The sequence below is a fragment of the Lagenorhynchus albirostris genome, chromosome 2 (genome assembly GCF_949774975.1).
Source record: "Lagenorhynchus albirostris chromosome 2, mLagAlb1.1, whole genome shotgun sequence".
NCBI classification, from domain to species: Eukaryota; Metazoa; Chordata; class Mammalia; order Artiodactyla; family Delphinidae; genus Lagenorhynchus; species Lagenorhynchus albirostris.
Window position 1 is genome coordinate 156,828,696 of NC_083096.1, and position 22,552 is coordinate 156,851,247.

At 52.1% G+C, this 22,552-nt stretch overlaps 1 protein-coding gene across 2 annotated transcripts in view; it reads left to right on the forward strand.

The window, feature by feature from the left end:
• Positions 1 to 22,552, forward strand: part of GRIK3 (glutamate ionotropic receptor kainate type subunit 3) — a 241,055-nt gene that overhangs the window by 211,934 nt on the left and 6,569 nt on the right. Inside the window, exons 12-15 of one of the 2 annotated variants that reach the window (XM_060140529.1) lie at positions 5,330 to 5,448; positions 7,821 to 8,038; positions 18,794 to 19,016; positions 19,547 to 19,797. In XM_060140529.1, coding sequence (XP_059996512.1) covers positions 5,330 to 5,448; positions 7,821 to 8,038; positions 18,794 to 19,016; positions 19,547 to 19,797 — 811 coding nt within the window. Of the gene's footprint in view, positions 1 to 5,329; positions 5,449 to 7,820; positions 8,039 to 18,793; positions 19,017 to 19,546; positions 20,426 to 22,552 lie in introns of those variants that run through there. The other variant, XM_060140528.1, reaches the window with a different exon arrangement.

The window sequence follows — 22,552 nt, forward strand, 5'->3', positions numbered from 1 at the left end:
CGTGACCTCAGGTCACCAAGTGTTTTATCTGCAACCCACATCTCTGGCCACCTGGACATGCGTGTTCTGTTCCCGCCCCAAGTTGGTGGCTCCTGGGCCCTCTGCCTCCTGCCTCCAGGCTCCAGCCCCAGCCCCTGCCCCTGCCCTGGTTCTTTTTTCTCTAAATTCTAACACGGTGTGAAGCGAGACTTCTCCGGAGAAGCAGTTTGAGATCCAAGGACTTGGTGTTTCGGCCTTTTTCTCTCCTGAGTCTTCTTTGAAAGCCTTCCCCCAACCCTGCTTCTTTTCACTCCCTCCTCCCACACAGAGACAGACCAAAGGGAAGGATGTGAGAGAGGAAATTGTCCTGCCTCCGAAGCTCTTTGCTGCCGGCAGGCCTGATGCTGCCTGCCTGCTCGCCCAGCCGGCAGCCCAGCCTGCCACAGAGAGACCTTCATTATGCCTCTTGTCTCTAATGGTCTAACAAACCTTTGAAAGCCAGGAGCCATTCTCCAGAGCTCTCACCATAATTTTAGCAGCTCCAGCCGGCCTCTTGGCTCCCACCCCCTTGCAAACAGCTGGAGTTTTTCCAGCATCAGCGTTGCTCATTTGATGTGCCTCCCATCCCCCTCTAATTCCTGGCCTTTCATCAGCTGCTGGCAGCCCAACCTCCTTCCCACCCACTACCTCCTGGCCAGGCAGGTAGGAGCCCCCCCTCTCAAGGTTAGGCTGGGAAGACTTTCCGGAAGAGATGGGATTTCTGGAGCTGCTGGAATGACACAGGATGCCGGAGAGAGGAGAGGGACAAGGGTCTCGGCCACAGAGCCATGAACAGCATCGTAGGACAACTGTCACACAGTGTAACACTCTGACGACACAATTCACACCCATCCTGTCAAATCCTTACAGCAGTCCTGTGAGGTCGGTACGATTGTCTCCACTCTACAAAAGCAGAAACTGAGGCTCACAGGGGTTAAGTCTTTGCCCAAAGTCAGAAAGCCTTTCCGTGGAGTGTTAGGCTTCAAACCAAGACTTGCCCGACTTTAAATCAGGGGTGGCACACACAGGAAGCATGAGGGAGTGAAGCAGGCTGGGTGGTAGGCGGCAGGGAGTAGTGGGGACTGAGGCAAACTCGAGCACACACGTGGAGAAAAGGGTGACTACCACTCAGCTCCAACGGACTGTGATAATCAGGAATACAGACCAGTGCTGCGGGGTTCAGGATTTTAGAGAGAGGTTCAGATTTTCATGTGAAGCCTCATGGCTTTTATAAGTAGCCACTAATTTGATTTTTTACAATACTGTTGAGGTCGAGCACAGCACATCTGTAGTGTGGATGTGGCCCTCTGTCCCCTCGCCTCCACGTGGCCTGTGTCCTTTGGACCACTCCTTGCCAGCTGCCGGAGAGCTGGACACAGCTGCCCAAGAGATGGGGTCTGCGAAGGGTGGGCAGGTGTCCAGGCCCCCTCTGGGCAGCTCCAGCAGGGCACAGGGCTGTCCATCCTAAAACCTGGCCTGGGGCTTCCCTGGTGGCGCAGTGGTTGAGAGTCCGCCTGCCGATGCACGGGACACAGGTTCGTGCCCCGGTCCAGGAAGATCCCACATGCCGCGGAGCGGCTGGGCCCGTGAGCCATGGCCGCTGAGCCTGCGCGTCCGGAGCCTGTGCTCCACAACGGGAGAGGCCACAACAGTGAGAGGCCCGCGTACAGCACACAAAAAAAAAACAAAAAAAAAACTGGCCTGACCTGTGCCTGTCTAGCATCAGGGGTCCAGGCATTGACCAAGGCGTTTCTCTGCCACCAGGATATTCTGCTTCATACTCAGTGAGAAAAAAGGAAGGGAGGGCGGATACTTCTCACCACAGAGAGCAGGACAGTTGGCACTCATGACGAGGAGATAATCCTAAGTGCCTGACCCTGGGCCAGGGGCGAGCCGCCAGTCCAGCCCCCAGGAGTCACATTCCGGCCAAATCCAGTACAGATGAGAGTCCCAGGGAAGAGATGGTCCCGGCCAGTCAGTGCTCTGTCTGCCCTTCTACCCAGGGGCCGGTGTTTAGCCTTCTCGCCTGAGGGGACACAGGGTATCTCCAGGTCAGCCTCTACCAGCTCTGACTTACTTACAAGACTGAGAGAACCCGTTGTAGCCACAAAAGCCATAAGTCCGAGATCCATCACTCACTTTGGTGGCGCCCTCCAGCGCCCATCCCATCCTCTTCCCTCCGGTGGCCTTGGAGTTCGAATGTGGGCCTTTCCACCCACTGACCGCAAGATTGCAGTCACCTAGACTGCTCCAAGCCACCTCCCCGCCTGTAGAGTGGGCGCCTGCTGCACTGGCGGCCTCTCGAGGGGTAGCGAGGACCCAGGTCTATAGCAGTACTTGATAACCAAGAGGCCCATTTGAGACCAGTTATTTTTATCACGGTAAGCAATTCCACCTCTGGGAGTTTATCCTGTTGAAAGTCACCACTGAGCCCCACTTTACAGTTCCCCCAAATCTAGAAAGCCTTCTCAGCAAAGCCCTAGACAAGGCTGCCCTTTGGCCTAGGTACCCACGGAAGTGTGGCCAAGGATGTTTCTTTCAGCAGAGTGTACCACAGTGGAAAATAGGGCCAGCCTAAGTGCCGTCAGAGAGGAATGGTTAAAAACACCTATTGACTAAAAAAGTGATACAAATGACCCTATTTAGAAAACATAAATAGACTCACAGACATAGAAAACAAACTTAGGGTTACCAAAGGGGATGGTGGGGAGGTGGGGGGGAGAGATAAATTAGGAGTTTGGGGCTAAAACATACACACTAGCGTATATCAGACAGGTAAACAAAAAGGACCTACTGTATAGTACAGGGAACTGTACTCAGTAGCTTGTCATAACTTATAATAGAAAAGAATCTGAAAAAGAACATATACGGAATTGAATCACTATGCTATCCACCTGAAACTAACACATTGTAAATTAACTATACCTCAATTTTAAAAATGTATTTAAAAACACCTATTAATTAGTTATAGAGAATAAAGGGGGTCAGGAAGGACTGATCTGGAAAGAGGCTGGTGACTTATTAAGTGCAAAGCCAAGATCTAAGACAAGATCTAGGATATGATTTTGTGTGTGTGTTAAAAGATTATCCCATATATCATATATATACTTTGTATATGTGTGTGTACATTTAAAAAGCAGGGCTCATGAGAGCTCATCAGAAATCATCTTTACTTTGTCTCTCACCCACCTTCCAGTGCCATCAGAGGTGAATTTCTTTGCCCCAGTGAAAGTCCTGCCAGGACCTGTCACTTTTGGCTTGCTTCCAGAGCTCAGAAACCCTAGGTCTCTCTCTAAAGCACAAACACGCTGTTTCAACTCAAAAGTTCAAAGGCTAAGTCTGGTATAGTCCTCAACATTTCTACCCTCATTCACAGACCAGACTTCTCCCCTCGCCCCCACGGAGGCCCCCTTCGGCAGCGCCTCCTTGCTCGGCCCACTCCCCCGCTCAGCACCTGGTCCTCCAGCAGCCCCTGCTCCATGGCTTCTCCCTGTTGGAGTCCCATCGCCCTTCTCGGATAGGAGTCAAGGTGGATCTGGGCTGGATCTCTCTTCTACATGGGCCCATCTGGTCCAGGGAAACGTCCTTAGCCCTGGCCATGTCTGGGCCTGCAGGCCGGTGCCGTGCAGCAAGGACTCACCCTCCTGCCTCACCTGAGAAGCACGTATCAGCCCGACCCCTGCCCTCCAGACTTCCCAGGTGGTGTCCACCACATCTGCTCCTTCCAGAGCCACCCCCGAGCTCCCCCAGCCGCCCTGTGGAAGCTGCTCTCCCTAGACTTCAATGCAGGGGCCCCTGAACACACAGCTCTCCAAAGGCTTTCTCGAAAACCCTTCTCACAACAGTCTCTCATCTCTACTCTCTTCATCCTCTGTCTCTTTCTTGTGGATGTTTAGAGCCTCTAACCAGTTCGTCGTCATTCACTTTGAAAATCCCCATCTTGGTTTGAAGCCTCACTTTGCACTTTCCTATCTGGAGGACCTTCCTGCTTTGTGAAAACAAAATTCTTCTCATGTGAGCATTGGTGATCAATGTTTAATTGACTAAAGCTTTTAGAAGGGGGATGGAAAGTCACAACATCACACTTAAAGCTCATCACACTTTAAAAAACAAAACAAAATTCTATCAGACATGTCTCTCCCTCCGGGTCTCTCATCTCAGCATCTGACCCCACACCAGCCACTCCAGTCACCCCAGTCACTGCAGCCACTCCAGCCTGGTGGGGACTTTCTCTCAATCTCTCCGGAGTGTTCCAGCTTCCTCCAGCTTACATGTCCAATTCCTCACACAGTAAACAAAGATTCCTCCAGTTATCAGGACTTCTCTTCCTTAGAAGGCAGTGGGGAGTTTTAAATAACATTTTTTCCTGTCGTGCATGTATTTGCATATTCAGAGAGAAAAATCTGAAAAAAATATATAACACATTGTTTTCCCCAGAGGGTGGGATCATGGTGTACTTTCACTTTCCCATTGTATTCTGTACTGTTTGACTATTTTGTGAAGAGTGTATTTTACTATTTCTCCATTTTAAGGTTCTTTAAAGTATACAAGTAATTCAAAAGCCTGTTCTCATTTTTCAAAATTCATGTAATACATACAAAGGAACAGGGCTTCCATGAAATTTCTTCTGCCATTTTAACAACCCCCCCGCGAGGTAAACAGTGATATTTTTTTAGATATGGATCCTTCCAGACTCTATATGCATTTATATACAAAGGTACATAAATAGGTATGCAACGATGTCTTCAGGAATCTATTTATACAGATGTGATCATATTGTTCTTATTTTTATCACTTTTTGTAAAAAACCAAACAATATGTGTTGAAGATCTTTCCCTGTTGGTACATCTCTTCTAACAGCTGCGTGATATTTCAAAGTACGACCGTGGCAGAGTTTATTTAATCATTCCTCTATTGAAGGACATTTAGGTTGTTTCCAGTTTTTCGCTATTACAAATAATGCTTTGATAAACACCCTCACACACTTCTCTTTGTGCTCCTGTGGGAGTGTTTTTTGTAGGATGGATAATGAGTTGCAGAATTGCTAGGTTGAAGGGCATGTGCACTTTTAATTCTAAGAGATACTGCTGAATTACTTTTATCACCAGAAAAGGGCACTAACAATAAAGAATGAGAAGGAAAATGGCCCTGGTTTCCCATTCCCTGCCTTCCCAGCAGAACGGTGAGGGAATTGATGCTAAAGTGGTCGGCATATCACTGATTGCTAAACCGCCGGCTTGTGTGGCTTGGACACTCCTTCCCTCCCGTCTCCCCGTAGCCTCGCCTCATTGCCCCCCTCTTTCTGCTGCAGGTTCAGCCCTTATGAGTGGTATGATGCTCACCCCTGCAACCCTGGCTCCGAGGTGGTAGAAAATAACTTCACTCTGCTGAACAGCTTCTGGTTTGGAATGGGGTCCTTGATGCAGCAAGGTATGTGTGCCCTCCCCAGGCAGCCTCCTCTCCAGTGTCAGCAGAGCCAGCCCCACCCTCCAGGGCAGCCTCAGAACTGCCAAGCCCTCAGAAGGTTGCAGACACCTGGCTGCTTAGGTGTGTGCCCTTTCCCAGGTCCCCAAGCTCCATCACTACTGTGGCTGGACCGGCTCAGGGTCTGAGGCTGAAGCGTATAAGCCACGCCCCCCCATGGCATGCAGGGCTCATCCCCAGCCCCTCCTGCTCCAGCTGCAATGGACATACAGCATCTTGTCTTCTGGGGCCAACCCCACCGATGGCCTCACCACCACAGAACCTGGCTGAGCAAAGTTGGGCTGAGCATGAGGGGAGACTGGAGGCAGGGAGGCTGGGTGGGAGGCTATTGCAGGAATGAGCTGATGATACCTGAGCCGAGGTAGTGGCCATGGGGCTGGAGGACAGAGATGGATTATGAAAACTTCAGAATGTAGCGGGAACTGGACTCTGGGGAGCCTGGTAGTCGAAAAGGGCATGTCTGAGGTGGCGACATTAGCCTCAGTGCATCAGAGCTGGTAAACACAGAAGGACGCCATTTTTTCTTACATCCTTTTGAGGGAAGGTTGGGATGCTGCACCTCCCCCCGGCTGGTAGCCCATCTTTTGGAAAGATCTGCACTTGCTCAAATATCTCAGAAAGCTGGGCACCTACAAGGAGCACAGTGCAGAAACACCAGGGGCTGGAGGGCAAGCACAGGGGGAGGGAACCCCAGCCAGGAAAGACCCCCAGAAGAACCCCACCCCCAAGCCCTGATGACCAGGAGCCAAGTGCTCATTGCCTCTGCTCATTACCTCTGCCTGGGTTAGGGTCCCACAGGGGGACAGTGGGCAACAAGGGCACCAGGGAGGGAAGGAGATCCAAGGGGCAAAGAATGTCTCTGTCCCTCACTCATCTGTGTGTATCCTCTAGGCCCAGCACAAACCCTGGTCCTCAGTAGATATATACTAGCAAATGCCAAAAGAATGAATGACTGATGTTATCTCAGTGTCTTCTGAGTCCCCACTACACGCCAAGCCCTGTGCTGGGCACTTGAATGAAGGACCCTGACCTGAGCGAACTCCCAGCCACAACAGAGGCCGGGTCAGGGGCCCAACAGAGCCTGGCAGAGCTCAGCAAGCAAACAAGTAAAATAAGTCATTCTCCCTTTGGGGGCAACTCTAGCCCCTTGCCTGGGGGAGGGCCAGGCAGATGAAGCTGGGGGTGGAGGCGGGGGCGTGGTCTCCAGCAGCTGGGAAGTGACAGGCAGCTTTAGAAGGAAGTGCCTCTCTCCGTCCCCACCATTAATGAGTGTCCTGAAGCCTCACCTTGCTTCTTCATTCATCATCTTTGTTCACTGACAGTTGGGAAGGACCTGGAGACCCCTCAATGCAGTAATAGCTTCCCTTTCACCTCCTGCTGCTTATTCAAAGCACTGGCCCCTGATGTATTCCCCACAAGGTTTTGATTAGGAGGGAGAAAAATAGTTATGTATTTGAAAAACTCTCCCTTGAGTGATTGAGAAAAGAATTCATCCATATCAAAGCAGACGCTTTTCAGACGGCAGGGCCGAATGTTCTGGAAAGTTCACGAGTCACTTGCTATTTAAATCTCTTGAAAGCCACCTAGTTAATTACTTCAGTTAGAAGGTTTCAGCTAAATTGTGCTTCGCACGCAAGGTCGGGGAGGAGGAATGATCTATTTCGGCGAAGAGCTTCAAAAAAATGTTGATTTTTCTCCTCCTGCAAAGCATCCTATAGCAATCTTATATTTGTGTACCACTCGTATTTCCAACACAGTTCCTCCTCAAATTATATCATTACAGCAGCATTGTGGTATTTGCATGAGGCTGGGACAGAGGAAGGACGATGCTTTACAGAGTCCCAGAGAGGGAAGCTGTCTGGCACATGATCACACAGAGAACTAAGAGCTAAGAGCAGGACTCACTCAAGACTTCCAGGTGTTCAGAACCTGGGACCACACAGGTGGTTCACGGATAGGCATCAGAGGGTCTGACAAGCCTGGGAAATGTTGTGCATGTGTGTGTTTTTCTCGAGCGGTGGTTCTTAAATTTTAGCCTGCATCAGGATCACCTGGAGGGCTTATCAAAGCCCAGATTGTTGGGCCCCACCCCTAAGTTACTGGTTCATTAGGTCCTGGGGCGGGGCCTGAGAATGTGCATTTCTAACAAGTTCCCGGGTGATGCTGATGGTCCAGGAACTACACTTGGAGAACCACTGGTCTAGGGAAGAGGTCTCCGCTGTTACTAGGTTGTCAGTGGAGTCCGTGTCCCAGAGGACCAGAGCAACCCTGGTCTGGGCATCGTCAGGGACCACCAGTCTCCTCCTCCCTCCTCCCAGGGTCTGAGCTGATGCCCAAAGCCCTGTCCACGCGCATCATTGGTGGCATCTGGTGGTTCTTCACGCTGATCATCATCTCCTCCTATACGGCCAACCTGGCTGCCTTTCTGACCGTGGAGCGCATGGAATCGCCCATCGACTCTGCCGATGACCTGGCCAAGCAAACCAAAATCGAGTATGGGGCTGTCAAGGACGGGGCCACCATGACCTTCTTCAAGGTGAGACCTTCTCCCTCCCTTCACTATCCTTCCCTAACCACACAGAGCCAAAGGACCAGAAATCCCCAGGGCTCCGCCCATCCCTGTTTGGGACCAGTTGACTTTGAGGAGCTGTAGTGATGTGGCCATCTGGGCTGGTCCCAGCACGAATCCTAGAAGTTTCCATACCTGGGACAAGCAGCATGAATATGCTGTGTTTCCTTAAATCATCAGAGGAGGACAGGTGGAGAGAAGAGGCTGGAAAAGGGGGAAGGAGAAGCATGGCCCAGACACACACACAGGCCCTGGGGCCAGGGGGGCTCCCTGCCCTTGGCTTTGCGTCTCAGCAGCCTCCACTTCCAAGAGGCTGGCCTGGGCTTGGGGTGAGCTCTCCGCCACTGAGAGAGCAGCAGGGGGAACATCCTCCAGGGAAGGAAGGAGGCTTAAAACTTGAACAAGCATTTACGAGCATTCCTTAGCATGTTACACTCGTGGAACGCTGGTGTCCGTGTAAAGCCCCTGTCAGCTGCTCAGGTTACTGCTCTCATGGGGATCTGACTTTGCTGCACCCCCCTGTTTTGTAAAGCGTTGGCTTAGTTCCTTACTGTTTTTTCACCTTCTACTAGAGTAGCTGAGGGTTTAGGACACTGAATGACCCTGACCACCGATAGCTGTAAATGTTCTTCTGGAAATTAAAGTAATAATAATTATAGCTACCACCACTGAGAGCTCACAGTGGGCCAGGTGCTCCATGCTTGGTCTCATTTAATCTTCGTGATAAATCCCGTGGAGTAGGTACTGCAGTTGTTTCCACTTTACACGTGTGGAGACTAAGGCCTGGAGCAGTAAGCGGGTTGTCCAAGGACTCACGGCTGAAGGAGCCCGAGGCTGGCCCAGGCCTGCCTTTCTCCAAAGCCCATGTTCTGAGCCACAGTTCTCAGACTTGAGTGTGTGTCCAAATCACCCGGAAGGCTTGGGGAACCCCCAGATTGCTGGGCCCCACCCCTGAAGTTACTGATTCAGTGGGTCCTGGGGGGGCCTGAGAATGTGCATTTCTAATGCGTTCCCAGGTGAGGCTGAGGCTGCTGGTGCAGGGCCCACCCTTTGAGGACCACTGCTCTAATGATTTCTCAGAAATGGTCAGGATCTGGGCATTCTGTGGCCATGGGTCCATTCATTCATGTATGTGTTTAGTAGTCAATCCGTCTGAAAGCCTGGGGGAGTTTGCTTTCCTCCAGGCCCTGGTTCCCCATCCCCCAGCCCTTGCCTCCTTCCAGGCTAAGCCTCTGAGTGATAGACTGAGCCTCCAATGGGGCCTGAGTAAGGACAGAAAGAAGGGGTTGGGTGGGAAAGCCTTCTACCTCCTGGGCATGGAGCCCCAGTAGCAACCCCCCACCCCGGCCTCCCCTGTGCCTCTTCTTAAGGGTAGAAGCAGCTGCTTAGTGAAGAGCGAAGAGAGAGGAAACAGACTCCTCTCCGGGATGTCGCCTCTGGCAGACTCGGTCTTCCTACAAGGTCACCACCGTGTACCTAGAGTGTGGGGAAGATAAAGCATTGTCCTAAGCACGCTAGGGGCTCTCTGGGACCCGGTGTGTGTGTTCATGAGGGCGAGCAAGGATGTGAGTATGTGAATGCCTTCACGTGCGCGTGTAGCGGTATATGACGTGTGAAGGCACATTCATGTGTGTACGTGTGCACATGTGTGTCCATGCACCAGAGCCAGCCTGTCTGGGTGCTTGTGTGTCTTTATGCCTGGACATGTGTGTCTGCATATATGTACGGACCAGCATGTGTGTGCATGTGTCTCTGTGCTCTGGGCATGTGGAGATGTGCCTGTGATTGTTCACAGGTGTGTGCCAGTGTCTACATGATATGTAGGTGGAGCGTGCACGCGTGTCTGTCTGCCTAAATGTCCCAACAGGTGTGCTTAGATAAGTGTGAGTGGGGGGATGGGCGTGTGTGTGTGTGTGCGCGCGCGTGTGCTGCGCCTGCTTCTGCCTATCCGCAGGCTATGGCCCAGCCCTTTGTGCTAGAGCATTCCTCATGCATTACAGATGAGCCCGTCTCTAAGCAGGGCTCCCAATCAAAGGGAAGCAGCATAAATAAGCCCAGTGCAGGCTCATTGCCACTGATTGGATGCCCTTGCCTCCCTCCACGCTAAGATGCTCAGATTGGCTTCCAAGAGCCTGGTCCCTGCTCCCCACCGAGCTGCTGTCCTCGGCATCAAGCAGCACCTCCCGCAGCCCGCTCCACCCTCACCCACCTTCCCTGCGAATGGTGCAGTGAGGAGGGCAGGGGAGGGACACAGATGCTGCCACCCAGCTGGGATGCTGGGGCTTAAGGGCCCAGGCTCGCAAGGGCCTTTGGCCAGAAACAGCAACTCCACATCCCCCTGCAGAACCAACTCCCCTTCCTTGCCCTCCTGATCACCAAGGAATTCCGCTTGCTCTCTGGCCACCTTGTCTCCTGCTTTAGTTCAAATGAAAGCCCTCTTGCCTAGGCTCCCTTCCATCGGCAGCAGCGGTGGGACTGTTATGTAGGCAGAGAGGAACCTGAGTGTGGATGCATTATCCCCACCTCGGATGATGAGCTAGAAGAAAAGACCCTCCTAGAAGGTCCCTGGACAAACTTCCTTCCTCCCTACCCCACCCCAGCCCACCCTCCTTAGTCATACCTCCCTCCTCAAGCCCTCCCCCTTCCCCACCCCTGCACTGGGCCTGGGGGTAACCTCCTTATGGTCACTTTCAAGTTAGAGCTGGAAGGAAACCTGAGTTTAACCTAGAGAAACAGAGGTCCAGAGGGGCTGGGTGAGTTGCGGGTGATCCAACAGCAGATCAAGGATCAATGGAGCCGGATGTACAGTCAGATACTTTGTTTGCACACACACTGCCCTCTCCCGCAGCCGCTCCAGGGTCTTCTCCTGGAGGGGTGGTCCTCTCTCCCACCCGTGAGTGTATACGGCAAGACTGGCACTAGGGTTGAACAGGAATCAGCTCCAGAGGTTGCCATAGGATGTCTAGGAGACATTGGCAAAGTCAAAACTATAGTAACATTTATTGAGCACTTACTGTGTGCCAGGCAACGTTCCAAGTACTTTACCTGTATTCACTCCTATCATCCTCATAACATCCCTAGAAGGTTGAGACTATTATTATCACCTCTAACACATGACGAAAGGAAGGCTCAGAAAGTAACCTGAGTTCATATTTCTTGCCTAACGTCACACAGCTGGTGAAATGCAGCGCTGGGATTGGAATCCAAGTAGTCTGGCTCTAATGCCTGTGCTCTTTGTCTCCGTGTCCATATTGTTTCTCTAAAGAGCCAGCCACAGTCCAGGAGTTCCTTGGGGAAGAGTGAAGCCGTATCCCCAGCCTAGAACCATCCTGGCACGTCCTAGTTGCTTAAATAATCACGTTGAGTGGATGCCGTTGTCGAATTAAAGGATGGAATTAAAAGACAGCAGAGGCCAAGTAAAGCAAATACAGGAGACCATGCTGAGGACAGGAACCCAGCAGGTAGCACCCCTGAAGGTTCCAGAGCACAGGGCAAATGAACTTCATTTCTGCAGTTAGCATGTTTCCTGGTTAAGCTGCAAACTGTCTTAAAAAGCCCCCCTGGCTGAGAGTAGCACTCGAGGGAGAGAGCCCATTCCCATCCAAAGATGACAACAGCAGGAAGCGAGACGCCGGTCTCTCGGGGGGCTCCAGACCCCTCGCTCCCCCACCCTGTAGCCTGGGAGACGCGTGGCTAGTGGCAGCCCATCATTCCAGAGGAAATTTCATTTGAAGAGTTGTCAGGGAGCAGCAAACATCACAAACAATGTCTCCCGTGTTGTCCTCCCTCCGTCTTGGAAGATAAAAATTAATTAGGAGAAGAAAAAGGAGGCCTTTGAAAGTGTTGTTTGGCTGTAAAAATATGTAGGCAAATGGAAGGGAGGACGTTGGGAAAGCGTGTTCTTGGTGGGGAGGGCTGGGCAACTTTGAAGGCAGTGGATGTCAGAAGACAGCTTCTCCAAGGATTTAGCCCTCTTTGGTGTTGCGGTGGGAGAGACACATCACACGTGGGAGGGACTGTGTGTGAGCGACAGCCACTTAGGAAAGAGATAGAGCTGGGGACCAAGAGTTCCAGGCTCCCCAGGTCTCTGGCACCGTCAAGCCCCACCCCTTGGACAGCTTTGCCCCATCCTAGCAACTGAGCCTGGAAGGTGCCTGGAGAGGCCATCCAGTCCATCTCCCTACCTTCCAGCTGCTCAGCAGACTCTTCCCTGGGCTGGAAGGCTCAGGAGGGTGCTCCCAAGCTCAGCTCCCAGTTTCTCCTGACCTGTCTGCTGGCCTCTCTGATAGAGCCTTAGCCCTGCTTTCAAGCAGAAGCAGGATAGGAGGACAGAAATGCAGTGACCAGGCAGAATTCATTATGGTGCAGCCTGGCGCAGTCTCAGAGTCAGACAGACCAGGACTTGAGTCTTGGCTGTTGTCTGTGCTGGGTGACCTTGGATAAGTCACTTCACTTCTCTGAGCCTCAATTTGCTCACCTGGATGACATGGATACTGATTCCCACCGTGCAGCAATTAGCAAGGAGATTCAATCAGCCACTGTATACACAGTGGTTAGGCCAGTGCTAGGCACACAGCACATTTAAGGCAAAGGCTTTCTCCTCTGGATGTCCCTCTGTTTGGCTGACCCAGAAGATGGGCAAGTTGGCTGGCCCCTTTTCTCCTTTTGCCATGTAGTCCCCTCCTGATGCAAGGGTTTAACTGGAGTCCCATGGAGAAGCTCCAGCCAGTGGGACACCTGGAGAACCTCTCTTCTTCCAGGTCCCTCCAGATTGGGCCTGGGGGCTTTGTGGAGGACATTGGTGCCTCTATCACAGGATGGCTGTCTACCTCTGCACAGAGCTAAACACTTCAGGGGGAGCCCAGAGGTCCTCAGAATAGAAGAGACCCAGAGCAGGCAGGCAGAAGGCAGCAAAAGGGGCAGGGGAGGCCTGGGGATGATGGGAAGTTATTGAAAACGACTCAGTTACTGATGACCTCTCTGTGCCTCGGTTTTCTCACCTATGAAATGGGCATAATAATAGTACACACACACACACACACACACACACACACACACACATCCCTTCTAGAGGTGATTATTGAGATGATTAAATGGAATAATTTATATAGAAAACTTAGAACCATACCTGACACAGAGTATGCATACAATAAATGTTAACTATTTTTATTGTTTATTCTTGGTGATACACAGCCCTGTTTAGCTCACAGATACGATTTTGGGTGCAGCACATTTCATATATATATATATATATATATATATATATATATATATATTTGTGTGTGTGTGTGTGTGTGGTATGCGGGCCTCTCACTGTTGTGGCCTCTCCCGTTGCGGACGCGCAGGCTCAGCGGCCATGGCTCACAGGCCCAGCCGCTCTGCGGCATGTGGGATCTTCCCGGACCGGGGCACAAACCCGTGTCCCCTGCATCGGCAGGCAGACACTCAACTACTGCGCCACCAGGGAAGCCCTCTTATATATTTTTAATTAGTGGCCAGCATTTTAAAATGGGGAGATTTTTGCGTTTAAAAAATTCACATATCCAGCTTCTCGAAAATGTGAAAGATGAAGAAGCATCACTGAGCTGGCTCTCCTGAAGAGAGATTGTCAGGTGCCAAGAGGCGGCGGCCGTCTCCAGCTTATCAGAACTCCACTCAGCAGTCTTTACGTATTTACAGTACTCTGCCTGGCCTGTCTCAGCACTGGAATTTTCTGCCACTGAGTACTGTGTCATTTAGTTTCTATAGAAACTCTGCACTCTAGAAATTATTATCCCCAATTTCTAGATGAGAAAACTGAACCTTAAAGAGAATAAAGGAGGCTTGAAGACAGAGAATGACACTAGCCGCTTATCAGGCACTGCCTAGGAACCTGGCTCTGTGCTAAGCTGATTCCCATTTTACGCATGTGGAAAGTGAGGCTCAGAGATGTGACATCACTTCCTGTGGTCACAGAAGGAGCTGGCATTTGAACCCAGCTAGGTGTGACACCAGAGTCCATGCCGTGGAGCCGACCCCTCCCACCACCTCCATCCCCAGCCTGTAGCCCTCGCCTCCTGACTCCCCCCTGCAAGGGTCAGCCTGCAGCCCTCACCTCCTAACTCTCCCTTCAGGGGCCAGCCTGCAGCCCCCGCACAGGCAAGCCTCAGGGGCACATGCAGACAGCAGAGGCAGCTGCTGGGCCAGAGGGTCAGCAAGTCTGCCCTGGCGAAGTGGGCAGAGGCAGGGAGCCTCCTGGTCCCCATGAAAATAACCCAAGAGACATGATTAACTGCTCGGGTACGTGGATCCAATAAGGCCAAAGACTCCACATCCAGGGATAAGAAAGCCAGTTAATCTGGAAAAAGGTCTCTTTTCCAGTATGGAAAATACTCAAGGTCTCACATGGAATCACATTGCCTCCCCACACACATTCCCTGAGATTCAGCTCTCTTTGGAATTGATATATATTTTTATACATATATATATATATATATACCTATATACATTTTCTTGTGCAGAAATGTTAAATTCTCAAGATTAAATATCTTCAGTGGGGGAAAATCAATTTACTTCTTTGAGGAGGCTAGAATTGAAAGTCGTGAGTCTGAAACTTACTTTCTTGCCAAATTCACTGATAAAAAAATCCTCTCCGTCCTGGCATGTCGCCCTGTATCGGCTGCTCCAAGCGATTCCATTAATTGATTTGGGTGACTGGCCCTGAAGCAATGCTTATTAAGGTTCCCACTGGAGCTGGGACAGGCAGGATGGCATTAGAGTCATAGGTACGTGAGACTCCATTCCCTGGGGTGGTAAGTAACTCAGGCCAGTGACGGAACTCAGGCATCTTGTGACGAGGCCCAGGAAGATAGGAGAGGGGACTGAGATTCCAGGAGGGGCCCTGGCTGTATCCCTCCCTGCCTCAGAGGTGCACAGGGAAGCTTTTCAGGGATGTTCTCAGAATCACAGAATCACTCAAGGACAGAACCTAAGGGGAATCAGAAACTATCAGTGGGTTTTGTTGAAAATGGGGATCCCAAGATATGAGACAAACACAGGGGCCACCTTTCTAGGGAAGAAGATTTCAGACCCATCTGCCTAAAGGTGAAGAAGGTAATGAATTAGTTGACACTGGAGCTGGGAGAGCAGAACCTCTTGAAATCAGCATCACAGCCAGCTTCCCGCCTTACCGTCACTTTTCATCTTAACTGGCCCAAGCTTTCTGGTGTCTTTACCCATCTTCCCCATTCCATTCCTTCACCTGCTTCAGGCTTTCACGTGTCTCTCCTCAAAGCCCATCAGCCTCAATACCAGCCTCTCCCTCGCCAGCCTCCAATGGAAATTTCTATCTCCATTTATGATGGGGTGTTACTGGGAAGAGCATATATTTTGATGTCAGGCATGCCTATGTATAGAAGGAATGGGGCGTTGGGGAGAGGATGCAGGGAGGCGTTTGCAGAAAGAGGAGACATTCTCATCCTCTTCTGAGACAGAAGGAGTGGGACAGGGCTCCCTGTGTGGTTCATTTTCAAGTTACTGATGGCTGGTTGTGTCGGAGAATGAGTGGGTAAGATGGGTGAGATGTGAGGATGGATGGATAAGTAAAAGGCTGGGTGGATAGTTGGATAGTTAGTTGAATGAATTAGTGTGTAGATAGTATGTGAGTGAATGGGTGAGAACATGAACATGATGAATGAGAGGATGGGTGGGTGGATGGATAGGTAGATGGATGGCTGGATAGATGGATGGTTGCATGCCTGCATGCATTAGGAGATGTAAAAGGAGCCCTGATGGCCTCATACACTCCTAATTCCCACCTCTAGTAGAAGAAGGAGAATTTGGAAAGCAGGAGAGACTGGGATGGAAAAGGAGCTGAGGTGCTGAAATCACTGATTGGAGAATAGTATTTAGTTACAATAACCAAGAGAGCAGAGTGTCTGAGGCCATGTGTCCCTGCCAAGCAGTGATGATTCTAATCAGGATAGAATTCTAATTCTAATCAGGATAACCTGATTAGAAGAAGAGTTGGAACTGATCATCTGAAAAAGCAACGATCTTGGGAAAAAAAGTAGCTTGCGTCAGTATGTGTGAAAGAGAGTGTATCAGTTACCTATAGCTGCATAACAAATTACCGCAAACTTAGTGTCTTAAAACAACAACATTATGACCTCACAGTCTGTGGGTCAGGAATCAGCTTGGCATAGCTGGGTCCTCTGTGCAGGGCCTCTCACAGGCTGGGATCAGGGTGCTGGCTAACACTGTGGTCATCTCCAGGCTCCACTTCTAAGCTCACTCACATGGTGGTTGGCAGCGTTCAGTTCCCCCTGGGCTGTTGGGCAGAGGGTTTCCATCTCCACTGACTGTCGGCTGGAGGCTGCCCTCTGTTCCTTGCTATGTGGGCCTCTCCATGGGGTAGCTCACAGCATGGCAGCCAGCTTCCATCAGAGCAGCAAGCCAGAGGAGCCAGAGAGAGCAGAAGCAAGACAGAAGTCACAGTCTCTTGTAACCTAATCTCAGGCATGACATCCCATCTCTCCTGGGGGCGGGGGTTAAAAGCAAGTCACTGAGCCCAGCCCACACTCAAGGGTAAGGGATCACACCAGGGCATGAATCCCAGGGATGGGGATCATCGGAGCCAGTTCAAAGCTTCCGACTGTAGAGAATCAGGGCGGGAAAAGTAGCAGAGTGAGAATGGACCCAAGGGAGAAACTGGAGAAGGCAGTCTGGATATCAGAAATTATCTAGAAAATAAGAAATGTCTGGAGAGTTGGAAGAGCTGGACATCAGGAATGTTCTTAAGGGCAAGAGTAGCTAAGTGGGGACGGGGGGAGAATCTGGGAGCCATGGGAGGATGGAATAGCCGGGGAGCAGGAATAGCTGATAGTGGGACAGGCTGAGGACGGCAGGAGCGGGCGGCAGCCAGCTTGCTGCTCCGATGGAACCCACTGAGGGCTCTGGGCATCTGAGCCCTTCCAGGCCTTCAGCTTCGGGGCAGATAAATTTGCAGGAGGGGAGTGGCTGCTCATCTATGAAGGCGCCCTCAGGCCCCGTGCCCAAAGGGGGCATCCCTGGCACTCAAGAGATTCAGGGCTCAGGTGGAATCTCGAGTGGGGTGCTGCCTGCTGCTCCGGGGCTCCCTCCTCCCCCAGGCGTGCTTGGGTCTCCAGGAGCCAGTCTTGGAGGGGACAGCCCTTAGCGCTAGGAAACACCTGGAGAGGAGAAGGTCCACTTGCCTCCCAGCCCCCTCCCCCCGCCACTCCTGGCAGTCACAGCTTCTCCCCCCGCCCGCAGCCCCGCGCCAGCCTGTTTGAGCGCACCCATGCCATCACGCACACTGGAGCTGGGCCGGGTGCCAGTCAGACAGGCTGACATCACAAACAGGCACAGCCAGACTTGGAAACAGCCAGGGACAATGAGGCCTGCAGAGCCACCTGTTCCCCTGGGATCAGCAGAGGCAAGGCTGATCCCTGCTGGGAGCAGGCAGCCAGCAGGCACTAAGTTCCCAAGAAATCTCCTGAGTGCATGCACCCAGGTCTGCCCAGTCTCCCCAGGCAGCAAGCAACATGGAACCTTGGCCCCCTCTCCTGGCCCCAGGCCCTCTCTGAGTCTCCCCAGCCAGGCGGGGCACGCACAGCAGCCCACCCACCAGGCCTGATCTCAGGGATGCCGGTTCCGTATTCATGGACCAGCGTCCTGCCCAGGATGCTCTGGAACGAGAGGCTGAGGGGGTCTGTGGACCACCTGCTCTGACTGCCCCCACTCTTCTCCCCTCTCTGCAATTCTCACCCTGCTTCTCTTTTTTTTTTTTTTTTTTTTTTGCGGTACGCGGGCCTCTCACTGTCGTGGCCTCTCCCATTGCAGAGCACAGGCTCCGGACGTGCAGGCTCAGCGGCCATGGCTCACGGGCCCAGCCGCTCCGCGGCATGTGGGATCCTCCCAGACCGGGGCACGAACCCGTGTCCCCTGCATCGGCAGGCGGACTCTCAACCACTGCGCCACCAGGGAAGCCCCCTGCTTCTCTTTTACTGTTTTGAAGGAGAACAGACAGGAGCACTTGCCTCAGACAAATCTTCCCCTGGAGCATGGTACATAGAGCGACCCGCTCGAAGTGGGAGTGGGAGGCCCAGAATCCACCGAGCTTTGCCCTCATCAGCCCCTGCCCCTCCCCCCACCTTCACAGTGGTTTCTGCGAGGCAGTGCAGCTCTATGGTTAGGAGCACGGGCTCTGGAGCCAGATGGCCTGGGTTAAAAGCCTGGTTTTGCCACTTTGTGTCTGAGTAAATTAGGCAAATTGAGGCACAGGTAAACTCAATTTTCTCATCTGTAAAATGGGGCTAATGACAGTACCTGCCCCCTATGATTGCTGGGAAGAATCCGTGAGTTAATACAGGCAAAGCACTTAGAACAGGACCTGCACATGTTTAATTGTTCAATAAATCTTAGAGAGAGAAAATTAATTTTTAAAAGAACAGCCTGAAAACTACTTGTGCCGTGGCGAAGAGCCAAGTGTTTCCGGGTAGATTGGCTCGACTCAGGTTTATGACTCAGCAGCTGTGCGTTTGGGGACCTATCCGCCCAGGCCCTCAGTTTCCACATCTGAGCAGTGGGTCGCACTCCCTCGCTCTGAGGACTGTGCACAAAGTTCAGTGACCCGGGTCCCGCTAAGAGGTGAGCTGTGCTTGATCCCTGTGTGCTCAGTGACTGTGTGTGCATCACCACCCCCCATCCCTCCCCACGGCCCAGAAATCCAAGATCTCCACTTTCGAGAAGATGTGGGCCTTCATGAGCAGTAAGCCCTCGGCGCTGGTGAAGAACAACGAGGAGGGCGTGCAGCGGGCGCTGACAGCCGACTACGCACTGCTCATGGAGTCCACCACCATCGAGTACATCACCCAGAGGAACTGCAACCTCACCCAGATCGGGGGCCTCATCGACTCCAAGGGCTACGGCATTGGCACGCCCATGGGTGAGCGTGGGGCTGCAGGTGGGAGGGTGGCGGGTGACGAAGGGTGAGCGAAACCGCCACATCCACTCGTGCGCACACGTGGCCCCCTGCTCCCTCTCCCAGGTCACCCCACTGAGCCTTAAAACCCCACTGGGCTGTTTCCTCAGCCCAGAAACAGAAAGGCAGAGCCACAAGCCTTGCGAGGTCAGGCCTGGCCTGAGCAGAGGAGACCTGGGCAGGCACAAAGGTGGGGGGTCAATGCAGAGGTCACGCCTCCTCTCCCTGACCTCGCCCCTGCTGATGCCGCCCAGATGCTCTGCAGGCCTATGGAGACAGGGGTTCGTAGGCAAGACTCTCCACCCCAAATCAGGACCCTTCCACCCAGACACCATAGGTGGATTTCAAGAGGGGCCTCCTGGCATTAGGGTCCCCCTTTGGGTGAGCGTACTGAGAGGCCCAGCGGTGGTGTCTGGTACCCACCAGGGTACTGACAGGGGCACACAGGTGGACTGAAGGCTGCTGACAGCCAGGTTCCTCTCTCCCCCGCTCAGGCTCCCCATACCGGGACAAAATCACCATCGCCATCCTGCAGCTGCAGGAGGAGGACAAGCTGCACGTCCTGAAGGAGAAGTGGTGGCGGGGCAGCGGGTGTCCCGAGGAGGAAAACAAAGAGGCCAGCGCCCTGGGCATCCAGAAGATCGGGGGCATCTTCATCGTCCTGGCCGCCGGGCTGGTCCTGTCTGTGCTGGTGGCTGTGGGCGAGTTTGTATATAAGCTCCGCAAGACAGCAGAGCGAGAGCAGGTAAGCCCCCAGGAGCTGGGGCCTGCGCGGGGAAGGGAAGGAGATGGAACGGGGTCTGTGCTGGTTTCTAACCCCCTATGTGCCAGGTGCAAGGTGGTGTCTGATCCCATCCCCACCGTAGCCCACTCTGAATCCAGTCCACCAGGAAGCCCTGCCAGCCCCACCTCTGCACTGACTCCGAGCATGTTTTCCCCTCAATGTAGCTCCACACCAGGCCACACCCATCCTGTCCAGCTGGATCATGCACCAGCCTCCAGTCTGGCCTTCCTGCCTCCACTTTCCCTCTCGATCAGCTGCTCTCCATACAGCAGCCAGTGTCCTGTTTAAAACTTAATTCAAACCGTGTCATTCCCTTGCATAAACCCCTCCAGGGTAATTGTCGAAGCTTCGTGATGCTTACGTAGGGGGTTCATTATACTCTTCTCTCCACTTCTGCATATATTTGGAAATTTCCATAATCAAAAGTTTAACCAAAATAAATAAATAAATAAAGAGATAGGAGGGCCGGCCCAAGCTTGCTAGGTTCAACCTGTCTGATTAATTCATCAACTGTGGTTAGGTAGTGGTTCTGGGTCCCAGTAGCAAATCGGAATCACAGGGAGAAAGTGTTTTAAGTGCTAATACCCTGGCCTCACTCCCGGAGACTGTGTTTTAATTGGCCTGTGGTAGAGCCTGGAATAGGCTTCTTAAAGTGTACGGCATGATTCAAACGTGCACCTTGAGTTGAGGGCTACTGGGCTGCGGGGAAGCTCCTCTCACAGCAAAGTTCAAAGGGATTCAGGGCAACTGTGGAAGGAGATTGCAGTTAAGTCATATGTATAAGATGCTCTTACCCATCCATCCAAAATTAAATGGAGTCCTTTATAATCAGGAAGCTGGAGTTAGCAAAGAGGAGGGGCAAAGATAATTCTCGGTGTTCAAGTTCACATGGGTATAAGAAAAGGGACATGTTCCCATATTGCTGGGGGGAGTCCAAGAGGGTAAGTTTCTGGAAGGTAACTTTGTAGTATGGCCAGAGTCTTTATTAAAAAGTGGCCATGCTTTTGACCAATTTCTGTTTTTTTTTTTTTTTTTTTTTGCGGCACGCGGGCCTCTCACTGCTGTGGCCTCTCCCGTTGCGGAGCACAGGCTCCGGACGCGCAGGCTCAGCAGCCATGGCTCACGGGCCCAGCCGCTCCACGGCATGTGGGATCCTCCCGGACCAGGGCACAAACCCCTGTCCCCTGCATCGGCAGGTGGACTCTCAACCACTGCGCCACCAGGGAAGCCCCAATTTCTACTTTTAGAAATGCACCCAATGGAAGTGGCCAAGGACATGTGCAATTTTATTGACAAGGTTGTTTGTTGAAGTGTTAACTATAATGTGAAAAAAACCTAAATGTCCAATAATAGGGAATGGTTTAAAAAATTATGATACATCTAAAAATAACAATCAAATTCTTTGGGTTCCATTAGAATTACATTACAATTGGAATGAGCTCCAAATTCCACCGAAAAGCCTATGAGATCTGGTCCTTGCCCACGTCTCCAACCTCCTCCTTCCCACCCTCCCCCCTCACTTACTCTGCTCCATACACACTGGCCACATTTTTAGTCCTTAACCAAGCACACTTCTGCCTCAGGGCCTTTGCACATGCTGTTCCATCTACCTGAAATGCTCTTCCCCCAGAGCTCCATATTCTTAGAGTCTTTTGGTCATTCAGCTGAAGCTCAAGTGGTCTTCCCCACCTATCCCCCCTCCCCACCCCACTCTATCCCATTTCACTGCTTTATTCTCTTAATAATAGTTATCCCTCTCTGAAATTATTTGTTCACAAGTTTATTATCTATTTCTGTCCCATCATTAGACCATGGGCTCCTAGACCATGGGCTAGGACCTTATCTGTCTTTTTCACTGCTGTGTGCCTAACACCTGGAACAGTGCTTGGCACAGAGTGGGTCTCAGTAAATAGTCTCAGAAGCAAGAAAGGGAGGTGAGGAGGGACGATGTCTGCATTTAGTAGGGAAGCAAGGGGACACTTGGCAAGGTCACACAGCTGGTAAGAGGCAGGGACAGAATTCAAAGCCAGGTCCCCCTTCCCCTTCACCACACAGCCTACCTACAAACTGTCTCAGTGCGGATGCCCGGACCTCCCAGCCCCACTGCCTTCTCGACAAGCTGCAGGACAACCTCTGGCAGCTGGTCTCATAGGAGCCACTGTCATCAGATACCTGTGGGCAGTGCTACACTTGAGCTGTCCCTCTTGGATATCCACAGGGACCCAGGCCAGAAGAGGCCGCTGCCACCCACAGCCCTACAGGGACCTGCCTCCCAGTTGAGAAATATGTACTGAACTTCCCTGAGTGGGAGCGCGGTGACCCTCCCCTCAGTTGGAAGCCCTTCCAGCAAGGTTACCCATATATTCATCAAATGTTTCTTAAGCACTGACTCTGAGCCAGGCCTAAAGCTGGGGGCTGGGCTCATAGGGATGAAACTGGCTGGTTCCTGCCTTCAGAAGCTAGTGGAGAAAAGTCAGGAGGGTACATTCCTCCAACATGCATGTGCATGCCAGTCAGAGCCACAGTTGGCTCATCCGTAAAATGGGGCTAAGATGATACCACCTTAGACTCCAGACAAGGACATGACGTTCTGTAGGCTGCTACTCAAAATAATCGCCTTACAAGGGGCAGGAGGCAGGTGGGGTAAATGTGTGAGGGAGACCCGGTAGCTTCAGCACAGGCTCTGGGAGGAAGGGGGGGAGTTGGCTGGAGTTGC